This window comes from Nerophis lumbriciformis, linkage group LG04 (genome assembly GCF_033978685.3).
Source record: "Nerophis lumbriciformis linkage group LG04, RoL_Nlum_v2.1, whole genome shotgun sequence".
NCBI classification, from domain to species: Eukaryota; Metazoa; Chordata; class Actinopteri; order Syngnathiformes; family Syngnathidae; genus Nerophis; species Nerophis lumbriciformis.
The window spans coordinates 31746082-31759276 of record NC_084551.2 but is presented as its reverse complement, the minus strand read 5'-3'; the positions used below and the strand labels follow the sequence as shown (position 1 = coordinate 31759276).

At 40.1% G+C, this 13195-nt stretch overlaps 1 protein-coding gene across 3 annotated transcripts in view; it reads right to left on the bottom strand.

Annotated features, from left to right (window-relative positions):
• Positions 1 to 13195, bottom strand: part of kmt2bb (lysine (K)-specific methyltransferase 2Bb) — a 39660-nt gene that overhangs the window by 13622 nt on the left and 12843 nt on the right. For 2 of the 3 annotated variants that reach the window (XM_061952544.1, XM_061952552.1), the window contains exons 9-27: positions 12943 to 13188; positions 12682 to 12788; positions 10838 to 10963; positions 9999 to 10112; positions 9732 to 9878; positions 9559 to 9651; positions 9359 to 9476; positions 9145 to 9258; positions 8714 to 8898; positions 8498 to 8599; positions 8278 to 8388; positions 8046 to 8122; positions 7699 to 7922; positions 6816 to 6919; positions 6570 to 6707; positions 6254 to 6412; positions 6048 to 6165; positions 5892 to 5970; positions 5647 to 5807 (exon numbers count right to left, since the gene is read on the bottom strand). In XM_061952544.1, coding sequence (XP_061808528.1) covers positions 5647 to 5807; positions 5892 to 5970; positions 6048 to 6165; positions 6254 to 6412; positions 6570 to 6707; positions 6816 to 6919; positions 7699 to 7922; positions 8046 to 8122; positions 8278 to 8388; positions 8498 to 8599; positions 8714 to 8898; positions 9145 to 9258; positions 9359 to 9476; positions 9559 to 9651; positions 9732 to 9878; positions 9999 to 10112; positions 10838 to 10963; positions 12682 to 12788; positions 12943 to 13188 — 2523 coding nt within the window. The remainder of the gene's footprint in view (positions 1 to 5646; positions 5808 to 5891; positions 5971 to 6047; positions 6166 to 6253; positions 6413 to 6569; positions 6708 to 6815; positions 6920 to 7698; positions 7923 to 8045; positions 8123 to 8277; positions 8389 to 8497; positions 8600 to 8713; positions 8899 to 9144; positions 9259 to 9358; positions 9477 to 9558; positions 9652 to 9731; positions 9879 to 9998; positions 10113 to 10837; positions 10964 to 12681; positions 12789 to 12942; positions 13189 to 13195) is intronic. The other variant, XM_061952561.1, reaches the window with a different exon arrangement.

Genomic DNA, 13195 nt, shown 5'->3' with positions numbered 1-13195 from the left:
AAAGTTATTTAATAAGAAGCCAAAAGTGCAAAAACAATAATGTTCGTGTTGGAGGAGTTGTGAATGAATGAAATATGAAATCCGTGCTGCAGTCGCTGCTGGGCCACAACATTAGGTACACCTGCAGACTGCAGCACGGATTTCATATTTCATTCACTCACAACTCCTCCAACACGAACATTATTGTTTTTGCACTTTTGGCTTCTTATTAAATAACTTTTTTAAATAGATTCAATCTTGCACGTGGAAACTTTAAGTGTGGGCTTTAGTTGATATAACACTCCCGTCAGGGGGTGCATTCTAGCCGGGGGTGTATTATCCGGCACAACACCTGAAACTTGGAGCTTCAGCTGAAGAACAGAACGGCCGACTTTGACTGTTTTTCGCTGGCTTTGGATGAGAGCTGTGATGTACGTAACACCGCCCAGCTGCTCATCTTCATACGTGGGATAACTGCTGACTTTCAAATCACGGAGGAGCTGGCAGCCATGCAGTCAATTAAAGAGACAACCACAGGTAATGACTTGTTCACATAGGTAAATGCGTGTTTGGACATGTTAGGACTGAAATGGGACAAGCTGGCAGGTGTGACAACAGATGGTTGTCCAAATCTGACGGGGAAAAATGTTGGACTTTTAAAGAGGATGCAGGATAAACTTTAGATTAACCCTGTGCAGAAATTGACATGTTTGCATGTTTGTATTGTACATCAGGAAGTGTAGTGTAAGACAGTGTTAAAATTAAAACCATCAAAAGCAATCTGCTTTTGTATAAAGTTAAGTTAGGTTAAATGAAAGTGTTATTATTATTATTAATTATTATTATTATTATTATTTATCTTACGGTACATCAAAAATAATATTGAGCAAAATTTAATTGAAATATTGTCGATGTGGCCCTCCAGCAGTGCTCGGGTTGCTAATGTGGCCCCCGGTAAAAATGAATTGCCCACCCCTGATATAGATCAATACAGTCTGCAGGGATACAGTCCGTAAGCACACATGATTGTATTTTTTTATGACAAAAAAATAAATAAATACCATACCATGGGTAACAACAGTCAATATTTATTTTTTTTATTTTATTTTTTTAGGGGGGTAACAACAGTCAATATTTATTTATTATTATTAGTTTTTCTTATAAAATAAAAGTGAGCTTTTGTTAAACCAAATATTGTGTTTTTTTTCCATATACAACAACCTATCTGGATTCGATAAGAGAATCGATAAGGAATCAATTCGAGAAGAGGATTCGATAATGAGCTCGAATTCGATAATTTCTTATCAAACATCATCCCTAGTAATTTGTATGTTGCTTTGTTTTTTGCCATGTAAAATTGTAATTTTACTTTATAAAAGTGGAAGTACAGATTACCTGAATTGACAATATTTCTTTTCGAAACAGGTATTCGGTTTTGGATGGACCTTTTGGAACAGATAACACAAACCGAGGTACAGACCTACTGTGAGCCTACTGTGGAACTCATATCCTGAAATATATTTGTTAAATATCACAGGGTTCCTACAGGTATCAGTAGATCTAATGTAATGCTTTTTAATGCCATTTTTAATGCGACTTAAAAAAGTATTAATGCCCACGTCCAAATCCTTTTGTGGGTATTAAATAAATGATAAATGGATTATACTTGTATAGCGCTTTTCTACCTTCAAGGTACTCAAAGCGCTTTGACAGTATTTCCACATTCACCCATTCACACACACATTCACACACTGATGGCGGGAGCTGCCATGCAAGGCGCTAACCAGCAGCCATCAGGAGCAAGGGTGAAGTGTCTTGCCCAAGGACACAACGGACTTGACTAGGATGGTAGAAGGTGGGGATTGAACCCCAGTAACCAGCAACCCTCCGATTGCTGGCACGGCCACTCTACCAACTTCGCCATGCCGCCCCTAATTAGATTAGTATTAGTATTAAATAGTCAACATCTTGCAATTGTCTGTATAAACACAATTGTCACCATTTGACAATGATAATCTTGAATAGTTGAAAAGTTAACATGAACTGTTACTATCTAGTGAATTCAAATTGGCTCACAAGACTGTTTCATCTGATAATGCATTTCTATATATTTGTTGTTCCGCAGTAGTATCCAGTGTTCTGACTTTGTGCACGGCTGTAGACATTAGCCAATTAGAAGGTTCCGCTTGTCAATCATCACACTGTACCCTCAATCAAAATTATCAAAGGGTAACTGCACTTAAGCCCTCTAAAAACATAGAATTCTGATTTAATAGATCAATATAAAATACGTAGAAGTCATTTTCCAAATGTTATCTCTTTAAAACATGGTGTAAAATTGAATATCCTCTAAAGGTATGAGTTATAATAGCCACAAACTGGAGGATTCATTTTTAATCGGGATACAAATTTAAAAAAAAAAAGATTTCATGGAATAATAAATACACATCATACTAGGACTACAAATGATACATGTGTTCGGAAATGGATGATTGATTTATGCATTTAAAAAAAATACATGTCATGGAATGATATTTAGAAAAATGCCAACAAGAATAAACTGAGTCAACTTAACATCTTGAATAAATTGTATTTTGCACCCTCTCAAGTTGTTTAAGATAGGTACAGTAGACAGCAAGTTATGAATAAAGTGGCAGGCAGTTGAAGGAAACCGTATTCATTCACTGTGGGAATGTTAGAAAATTTAAGTTGTGGTCGGTTGTGAGAATTGCCTTGTTTGACCATTTGAGGCCACCGTAGTCCACAAGGTTGCCTTCTCAAGAGAGTTGCTAATGTTAGCCACGTTAGCTCATGTGTGTTGAACTGGAGACGGCTATAATAAAGGAGTTGTGTATGAAACAAGTTCAGCTTCCCTATTAACATGACATGGTGTCACAGTTAAGGACTACACGCCTATAGTGACCAAAGAAGGGTAAAGTTTGGGCCCCCAGAGCCGTTTGATTTTGCCGTCTAGTGCAGTGTCTGGTATGGAGGCAGCGCTTTTCTCGTTTTGGGACCTTACAAAAGCTCTTGTATCCAGTTTTAAAGCCAGAGCCGAAGAAAAGAAACATACAGACAGACGTAGCGATTTATCAATGACCGCAAAGTTCTTAAGTTAATTTTCATGCATCGTTTGATGGATTGATGTATTGACTATTGGCCTACAATTGTATTACATTTTCATTGCCTCTGGACATTGCATTTACCGTATTTTTCGGATTATAAGTCGCAGTTTTTTTCATAGTTTGGCCGTGGGTGCGACATATACTCCGGAGCGACTTATGTGTGAAATTATTAACACATTCCCGTAAAATATCAAATAATATTATTTATCTAATTCACGGAAGAGACGAAGCAAAATGTCAGCAATCGTCACACACACGTCAACCAATAAGAATTCGGCGGGGGACGGTCATGGCAGAAGTGCATTGTGGGTCATGGGATGCTAACTGCTGTATGCTAGATGCTACTGCCGTAGCTATTAAAATGGATCATTTCTACATTGGCGGTAACTTATAAAAACTGAACAAAAATGGCACCGAAAAGGAAATCATATACTGCAGATTACAAGCTGGACGTAGTGAAATATGCAGCAGAAAACGGCGATCGAGCAGCAGAAAGAAAGGACGCTAGCGGCGCATACCAGGAGCGACAACGAGGTAGAAGATTTCATCGGATTTAGCGATCAGGAGTGACAGATTGTTTGGTTAACGTGTAGTATGTTCTATATGTTATATTTGGGCGGCATGGCGTAGTGGGTAGAGCAACCGTGCCAGAAACCTGAGGGTTGCAGGTTCGCTCCCTGCCTCTTACCATCCAAAAATCGCTGCCGTTGTGTCCTTGGGCGGGACACTTCACCCTTTGCCCCCGGTGCCACTCACACCGGTGAATTGAATGATGAATGATAGGTGGTGGTCGGAGGGGCCGTTGGCGAATATTGCAGCCACGCTTCCGTCAGTCTACCCCAGGGCAGCTGTGGCTATGAAAGTAGCTTACCACCACCAGGTGTGAATGAATGATGGGTTCTACATGTAAAGCGACTTTGGGTACTTAGAAAAGCGCTATATATCCATCCATCCATCTTCTTCCGCTTATCCGAGGTCGGGTCGCGGGGGCAGCAGCTTAAGCAGGGAAGCCCAGACTTCCCTCTCCCCAGCCACTTCGTCCAGCTCCTCCCGGGGGATCCCGAGGCGTTCCCAGGCCAGCCGGGAGAGATAGTCTTCCCAGCGTGTCCTGGGTCTTCCCCGTGGCCTCCTACCGGCCGGACGTGCCCGAAACACCTTCCTAGGGAGGCGTTCGGGTGGCATCCTGACCAGATGCCCGAACCACCTCATCTGGCTCCTCTCGATGTGGAGGAGCAGCGGCTTTACTTTGAGCTCCCCCCGAATGACAGAGCTTCTCACCCTATCTCTAAGGGAGAGCCCCGCCACTCGGCGGAGGAAACTCATTTCGGCCGCTTGTACCCGTGATCTTGTCCTTTCGGTCATGACCCAAAGCTCATGACCATAGGTGAGGATGGGAACGTAGATCGACCGGTAAATCGAGAGCTTTGCCTTCCGGCTCAGCTCCTTCTTCACCACAACGGATCGATACAGCGTCCGCATTACTGAAGACGCCGCACCAATCCGCCTGTCGATCTCACGATCCACTCTTCCCCCACTCGTGAACAAGACTCCAAGGTACTTGAACTCCTCCACTTGGGGCAAGATCTCCTCCCCAACCCGGAGATGGCACTCCACCCTTTTCCGAGAGAGAACCATGGACTCGGACTTGGAGGTGCTGATTCCCATCCCAGTCGCTTCACACTCGGCTGCGAACCGATCCAGTGAGAGCTGAAGATCTTGGCCGGAGGAAGCCATCAGGACCACATCATCTGCAAATAGCAGTGACCTAATCCTGCAGCCACCAAACCAGATCCCCTCAACGCCCTGACTGCGCCTAGAAATTCTGTCCATAAAGGTTATGAACAGAATCGGTGACAAAGGGCAGCCTTGGCGGAGTCCAACCCTCACTGGAAACGTGTCCGACTTACTGCCGGCAATGCGGACCAAGCTCTGACACTGATTATACAGGGAGCGAACTGCCACAATAAGACAGTCCGTTACCCCATACTCTCTGAGCACTCCCCACAGGACTTCCCGGGGTACACGGTCGAATGCCTTCTCCAATATATATATATATATATATATATATATATATATATATATATATATATATATATATATATATATATATATATAGCTATATAAATCCCAGTTATTATTATTGTATTTATTTGAATGACTCTTACCATAATATGTTACGTTAACATACCAGGCACGTTCTCAGTTGGTTATTTATGCGTCATATAACGTACACTTATTCAGCCTGTTGTTCACAATTCTTTATTTTAAATTGCCTTTCAAATGTCTATTCTTGGTGTTGGATTTTATCAAATAAATTTCCCCAAAAAATGCGACTTATACTCGAGTGCGACGTTTTGTTGTTTTTTTTCTTTATTTATTATGCATTTTCGGCCGGTGCGATTTATACTCCGGAGCGACTTATAATCCGAAAAATATGGTCATGCTTTTTAGTGCCATTCAGGGCCTTAATTTTCACAAAATCCATTTAATGACTTTTATTGCTTTTTAATTCCCCACGGAAACTCTGTATCAAGACACGCACCTGGTAATGCACATGGGTTGTGCTCAATGGTGTGATTATCTCCTTGGTCAGGCATTTCTTCATCAGGTTTCTCTGGTATTAAAGGTTGAACTTCGCGGACTTTGCATGTGTATTTGCATTTTTGCACTGGATTGACCGTGCTCCAGTACCATCGTGAACACCTATGGACAAAGAAGTGGGGCATTAAAAAGTGCTGTTCATGAACTTTAACATTAATAAAGTCAACACAAACAAAGATAACTTACTGAAATCCCACAGGAAACAACTTTCCTTTGTTGGCTGAAAGTTCTGACAGGACACCAAGTTTATCAATCTGTAGTGATCCTGCATCGAAACAATATGAAAAAGTTATCAGAAACATGTTGTAAAATATAAAGTAAAGAATAACAGTGTAAACTTACCAATCATGACATTTATTAACTCAGGCTCCAGTCCAGTTAAAAACTTCCTGCGGAGGCTGATGCCTTCAAAATCCACATACACTCGTCGATTGACTTCGAACTCTTGACCGGTAATCACCTTAACAACAACATGAAATTCATGTCACAATAAAGCTCAAACCATGTTAACCATATTATTTCAGAATGAAATGGGAGACAACTGCTACCTTTCCACTGATTAGATGTTTGTGTTTGTGGCAGTAGACCTTCTTATCCTCCTGGAACACACAGTGACGGGAGCGGGCACACATAAAGTGATAGTTGCTCTGACAGGAAGTCAAGCAGCAGCCTACTGTGGCGCCCGGCTGGTTGCAGCGTTCACAACGCTATAAGGAAAACATAATTGGTGGAGAGAAAATATTATTGGAGTTAGCAGCAATTCTTAAAAAAATAATAGAAGCAAAAAGAGACAGATGAAACACTATATTTCCAAGCAAACATAATATTCAAAAGGTAAATCAATGTGTGTAGCAGATTACAAACCATCAAGCGACCCCTTGTGACCGCACTGTGTACATGTAGTAGAGAGCCATTATCCTCTTCAAACACCTCTGCTGACCATAGACTGCAGTTGACATGTGCCCACTCATTTTGGCCCAGGTACAACAACCTACCGGCGTCCTAAAAACAAAAACATAATTTAACATAACTGTTAGTAAGAGGAATATTATATTTACAATGGTATCAGTGTCATCGTCAGAGACAATGTGTGTTATATGCACTCTTTACATTAGGTTTACGTTCTCCGTATTTTTGGCACAAGGAGCACTGTCTCTCATCATCTTTCGACCAACCAGTGTCTGGATCTGCTTTCTGCAGGCGTCCTTTTTTCCCTGAGTATATGGAACAAACAGTAACTTAAAGAGAAACAAGTTCAGATTTCAAGCTGCAAAGGGTTTAAGTAATACGGCATATACCGGTACTTAAATGATAACCAAGTAATACAAAAAAAAATAAAAAATACAATCCACCAAAAAACGTCTTAATTTTTCTTAAACGACTGAACACAGAAAACATGAAAACAAATGACTTGCTTGTTGATACTTATAATGCAGGTGACTGAGTCTGCATTCATTTGGCACCAAAATAAGGGACCAATAGCTTATACTTTTTTTGGTGTGGTTACTACTACGTTGGTTTTGGTGTCCATCCCTGGTTGTCAACGCCGCAGCCTCCTGTATTTATTCATTCTGAATCATCAGAATAAACTATTTGTTTCATTTAAAATATTTTGGTAAATGTAATCTTATTTCTAAAAGGTTTATGTAATAGGAGCAGCTTTTTGTTGTGGAAAATGTGTTGATCGTTATGTCTGATATTTAATGGATGCTGACAAACACTGTTTGCCTTGTCAATAGGAAATCATGTATGTGGAAAAAGATGCATCAATAATCGCTTGTAATAATCGTTAATCGAATAATGGAATCGTGAGGTGCCGAGTCCACACTGCACTTATGTTTGTTGCATTCTGTTAAAAGTGAAAAAAGATGGCTCCAGACTTTTATTTTGTAGAAGAGGGGCCAAAATAGCTCTCTTGATAGTTAAGGTTGGCGACCACACACAGAGATAAATGCACATTTTATCAGCTCTAACCTAGCGTTGAAAATCTTACCTTTCGATTTGTGCCTGAAGTCCCTGCGGTTCTTTGTGTGGTTCCAGCTGGTTGGCTCTGTAGACATTGGAGTAGTCATCTCTTCTTTTGTTTCAAATAAAGTATGTTCATTATCCTCTTGTAGGAGTTCCAGAGGCGACCTTGATAGGAGTTTGTTCCTCTCTTGCCACTGGGCATAAACATGCTCATGGGTGGGAGGATGAACAGCATGTGACAGCATCCCCCTACAATGAACGAATGAGACAGACATTTAAACATTATCCACAAGCAAGCAGTGAGCCTAAGACACATACTTCACCAGCAATATACAGATGAATATACACCTAAACCAATGAACCATCACTCACATAGGCAGTCCTTTAGTACGGGGGTTCCACACTTTTGGGTCTTGACTGTTAAACCAATTAAAGACTTCTTCAAGTAGCTTCAAATAAAAAAATACTTCAGTTAATACATTGCCAAAACAATGTGACATCTTAGCTAATTGTCATCAATTTTTATGTATTGAGGGGAATCAGATGCTGTAGAAATGCTGACCTATCACTGTTCAACTGTAAGAAGAAAGAGACAAATAATTACCTTTAAATAGTATGAGCGTGCCAGTGCAGTGGGTCTTTCCTCTTCTGGAAGGTCATCTTCTTGTTCAAGTCGCTTTCGTACCACTTGAACCACATCTTCATGGAACATTTTCTAGAGAGAGAAAAAAATAGTAGCAATTTATGACACATTTAGAACCAGGTTAGTAAACATTTATCCTTAAAGTTCTCATATTTTTATTAAGATATGTGTGTGGACTCACCAACGTGGTATAAAGGCCTTTGTCAAACTTCTTGCCTACAGCTCGAAGGTCACAAGCTGGTTGTCCTTCTATTCCACTGTCAGGGTCCACTGACTTTTCACACTGCAGTAGAAACAATATCCTTTGTGACAAACTGTATTTGAAAATTTCTATTTAAATGTAATTCCAAAATGTCCCAGAGTAATACTTTTTGACCTGTTAAAAGAGGGCACTCACCTGTGAGCAGGTAACAAGATGCTGGGTGAGGGTGGAAGACAGCAAGCAAGCTAGAACTTTCTCCACCCCGGATCGAAGCTCGATGTAGAGAAGTTCTCTCCAGGCACTGGGCTGAGTCACACTGCATGGCCGACAGGAATACACCACACTCTCTGGTAGACTGGACAGGATCTCATACAGTTCATCTGAAAATATGTACACAGAAAGGAAGAATTTAGAAGATGTAATAAACTGTGTTCACATATATTTTAGCTTAAAATATGGTAGCTAAAAACAAAAATAACCTCCCTTAAAAGGAAAATACCATATTAATTACAACAGCTCCATCTACTATATGCTTGGGGTTAACTTTTTTAAAAACACTGTCTTGTTGGGGGCTATATTAATTTTTATTGCAACACTGCAGAGGCACTGACCACACAAAATGTTACCTGTTAGATCCTCACACTTGGCATGTACCCAGTGGTTACATGTGCCACACTGCATCATCTGGCTGTCATAGTCATTGTCCTCATAGCACTTGAAGCAAATCGGGCAATAGTTACCTGATGAGATATGTAATTTAATTAAAAACACAACATTTATGTAATAACCTGTGACAAAATACCTCAATACGCAGCTTCACATGATAAAACATCTCCTCACCTAGTTCATAGAGATTTGAACAGTCTGGACATAGTCCTTTATTGTGGTTCCAGTCTATATCCCAGCTCTTTCCTGGCGTGACCCCACAACTCTTACACCTGATGCATGTCATACAAACCTGCAGGGACACCATCGCATATATTTTTATAAAATCTAAACATGCATGACTTTGGATTTTTAAAAGGCAAAAAGAAACCTACCCACGCCTTCCTCTTCTTGTTTTGTTTTGGATAATTTGGTCCGAGACAGGAAGCGTGATAGCAGTTCTGACATCTTTCACACTGCAACAACGGCTGAGAGAGAACATTTCAACATGACAAGAGAGAATTCGCTCAACTTCTAAAACTAGTGACCCCAAAAAAGGTGTGCGTACCTTTGACTGCTTGTTTTTCTGGCCACACACATGGCAAAACTTGCAGTGACGACAGCACCAGTTTTCTTTGTTTTCCACTGAGGGGCGCTCCACCTCTTCAAGGCAAAACCAGTGGAAGGGCTCACAGCACACTTGGCAATGCAACATCTGAAAAAAAAAAAAAAAAAAAAAACCTATAATACACAGCATCTTAGCAGCAAAACATGAAATACATACTTTTTCCATTTAAATGTTAACACGTTTGTAGAAAAGGGGAAAAAAAGGTACCTCATGTTGTCCTTTACTGGCACAGAGGAGGCACACATACGGTGGCATGTTGGGTGCAGAGGTCAAGATACTTAAACCACCCATGTTCCACACATTCTCCAAGGTACAGTCCTCCTGACAACACATTTAACAAAACGACTATTCAAAAAAAAATTGCAACTTACAAAAAGTTAGATATTAGGCATTTCGGTGAAATTTCAGGATGAGCCTAATATACACTAACAATACAGATTAACTTAAATGTGTAAATATTTTAAAGAAGAGTAATTTCTGCACAACTTTCTATTCTTTAACAATCAGTTAAACAGCAAAATTCTCAATAATAAATGATCAAATAATGTGTTGAATAAATGATCTTTTTGCCTGTTGTAACATGCTGATGTGACATTCCAAGCTCAGTGGCTACTTGGTCTCATTATGTCAAAATGTGAACAGCATGATTTAGAGGAGTGTAAGTGTTTAAATTGAACCAGGAAATGTATTGGTTGAATTATGGATCACACCCCTTTTGTGGATTTTACTGTTCACATTCTTGTGTACTGGAACATTGAACAGTTGGAGCGTTTAAAGGTTTACTGCAGGTCAAACTAGGTTCACCTGTAAATGATATGGTGCATTTTAGCCTCATCCTGAAATTTCACCAAAACCTGAATAACCCTAGCTTTTGTGAGCAGAGTATTTACAAAGTTAATGCACTTCTTTGGGCTTATATAACAATTGGATGATTCGTTATAAAATATATTTACAGCACTTTTAAAGTTACGTTTACCAATACATTCAAAATTGGGTTGGGGCAAATGTTGGCACAGTAGAAAATACATGCAAATACAAAACTTTACCTTGAAGTCAACCCGTATTTTATGGGTGGGTTTGGAAGACTCAACCTCTCTCTGTTCAAATCCATTAGCCAAGGCAGCCAGGACACTTGGTGGTGTCTCCTCAAAAGAAGCCTGTGATGACATACCCTGGAAGTAGCATAACTTGAATGTGAGTTGAAAAGTTACAGGGAGACTGCACTTTTTTGGGTGGGAATTTGCCTATCATTCACAATCATTATGAAAGACATGACAACAGTTGGATTTTTTTTCATGGATTCTAATAATAAACTAAACGTAAATAAAAGTCCACTTACAGTGGAGACAATGGGAGGTCCTCTAATCCGCCCATAAAATCGAAAAGCGCCATTTTGTAAACTCCATTTACATTTTGTGACTTTAATATTAACCATGTATTAGTGATATTGTCATTATAAACGCTAATGCAGACAAACTATTTGTAGCTGTGCTGTGATAACAAGCTTGTGTACAATATTGACATGATCGACTTACAAGGTTTTTCCTTGCTTCCTTGAAGTTTATTGAAGATCATAAATCATGCCTCCCACCTGGAAAGTAGATGGCTGAGGACATATTCCGACAAGTGGGTACAATTTGACAGCCATTTAGGGCCCGGAAATGGCGGGAACGACACGAAAAGATGCTTGGTCGCCCTGCACCCCACCCCATTTCTTCGCGAGGATTATCAGACAATCTTCACCAGTCGGTATCCTAATGACAGCAGACCTTATACAGTAAGTGATGTTTTATCATGTTTGTTGGCTCTCATGATGTCTGCAGTGATTTATAATCAGTGATGAAGAAAAATTAAAAAAATGTTTTTAAAAAAGGCAAACGTGATGCGTTTTTTAAATTAACGTGCTGCATAGGCTTAAAATGATCAAAATACATAAATATTAAAAGTTATTCTAAATTTGCCTATTACTACATTACATATAAACTTACATCATGTCTATAAAACCCTAATTGAGGTGTTTGGATGTTTTTTTAAAGGCTTTGTAGACAGAATTGAGCAGCTCTCATAGGCTCCATTGTAAGCAGACTTTTGACCGCATTTATTTAATATTTAAAATGCATAAAAAACTAACATCCATCGTTATGGCTCTCATAATTGCAAACAATAGGACATATTCCAAAAAAGTGCAGTTCCCCTTTAAGTCTGCAAATATTCCTGTCAGGAACATTAGATTATGCTTTACGTATCCTCCATTACTTTGGCATCCAAATGCAACATACGTAAAGATGTAAAAAAACTAACTTACTGTCGACATCGATGAAGCAAATTTGAATGATATTATTCCAAACTCGGGTTGATATTTTACACATTAATGATTACTTGATTACCTATTAGTAATAGATAACCTACTCAGTGGCCTAGTGGTTAGAGTGTCCGCCCTGAGATCGGTAGGTTGTGAGTTCAAACCCCGGCCGAGTCATACCAAAGACTATAAAAATGGGACCCATTACCTCCCTGCTTGGCACTCAGCATCAAGGGTTGGAATTGGGGGTTAAATCACCAAAATGATTCCCGGGCGCGGCCACCGCTGCTGCCCACTGCTCCCCTCACCTCCCAGGGGGTGATCAAGGGTGATGGGTCAAATGCAGAGAATAATCTCGCCACACCTAGTGTGTGTGTGTGACAATCATTGGTACTTTAACTTTAACTTTTAGATGACTCATTGTGTATTAGGTATGTTGACTTTTCAACAAATGAAAACTTCAGTAAAGAGAAATGTAAAGTCAAGGTGACAGTAAAAAAGGAAACACAAAAATGATGGAGCCAAAGAGGGGACAAATACAGCCCTATCAACAATATTCATCTTGAAAGTAATCTCAGATTTACCAACCTTATCGGGTTTACGACGAACAGATGGCACACGGTGTGAACAGGATTTTCGATGCCGGGTCTCATCATCTGATATATCTCCAAGGAATCCGTCCAGTGAAACAAAGTCTTTGCGGGACAAAAATGAAATAAAATATTAAGGTTAGCCATGTACAAGCGCATCAACACACTCAGCGGACTTCAAAATTCATAGTGACATACTGAAATGACAGAAGGAATTGATACATCTTATTTACAGGCAGGACTGATGCAGCTAATGTACCTGGACTCAAACGAGGTCCGTTACCTCTCTTCTTTGCAGGTGACGCTGAGCTGAATGTCTTTTCATCCAGATCGGAATCATAGTCCATCAGGTCGAAGTAGACACGTGGTTTCACGACACGCTTAGGCTGCTTCCTCACAGATGGACTGTCACCATGGAGACCAGACGGCGAGTCTGCCACGCCCTCCATCCCTTCATCATTACTTGAATGCCCGCCACTGAAAGAGGGTCGCCTTCGTTTGGAACCTTAAAT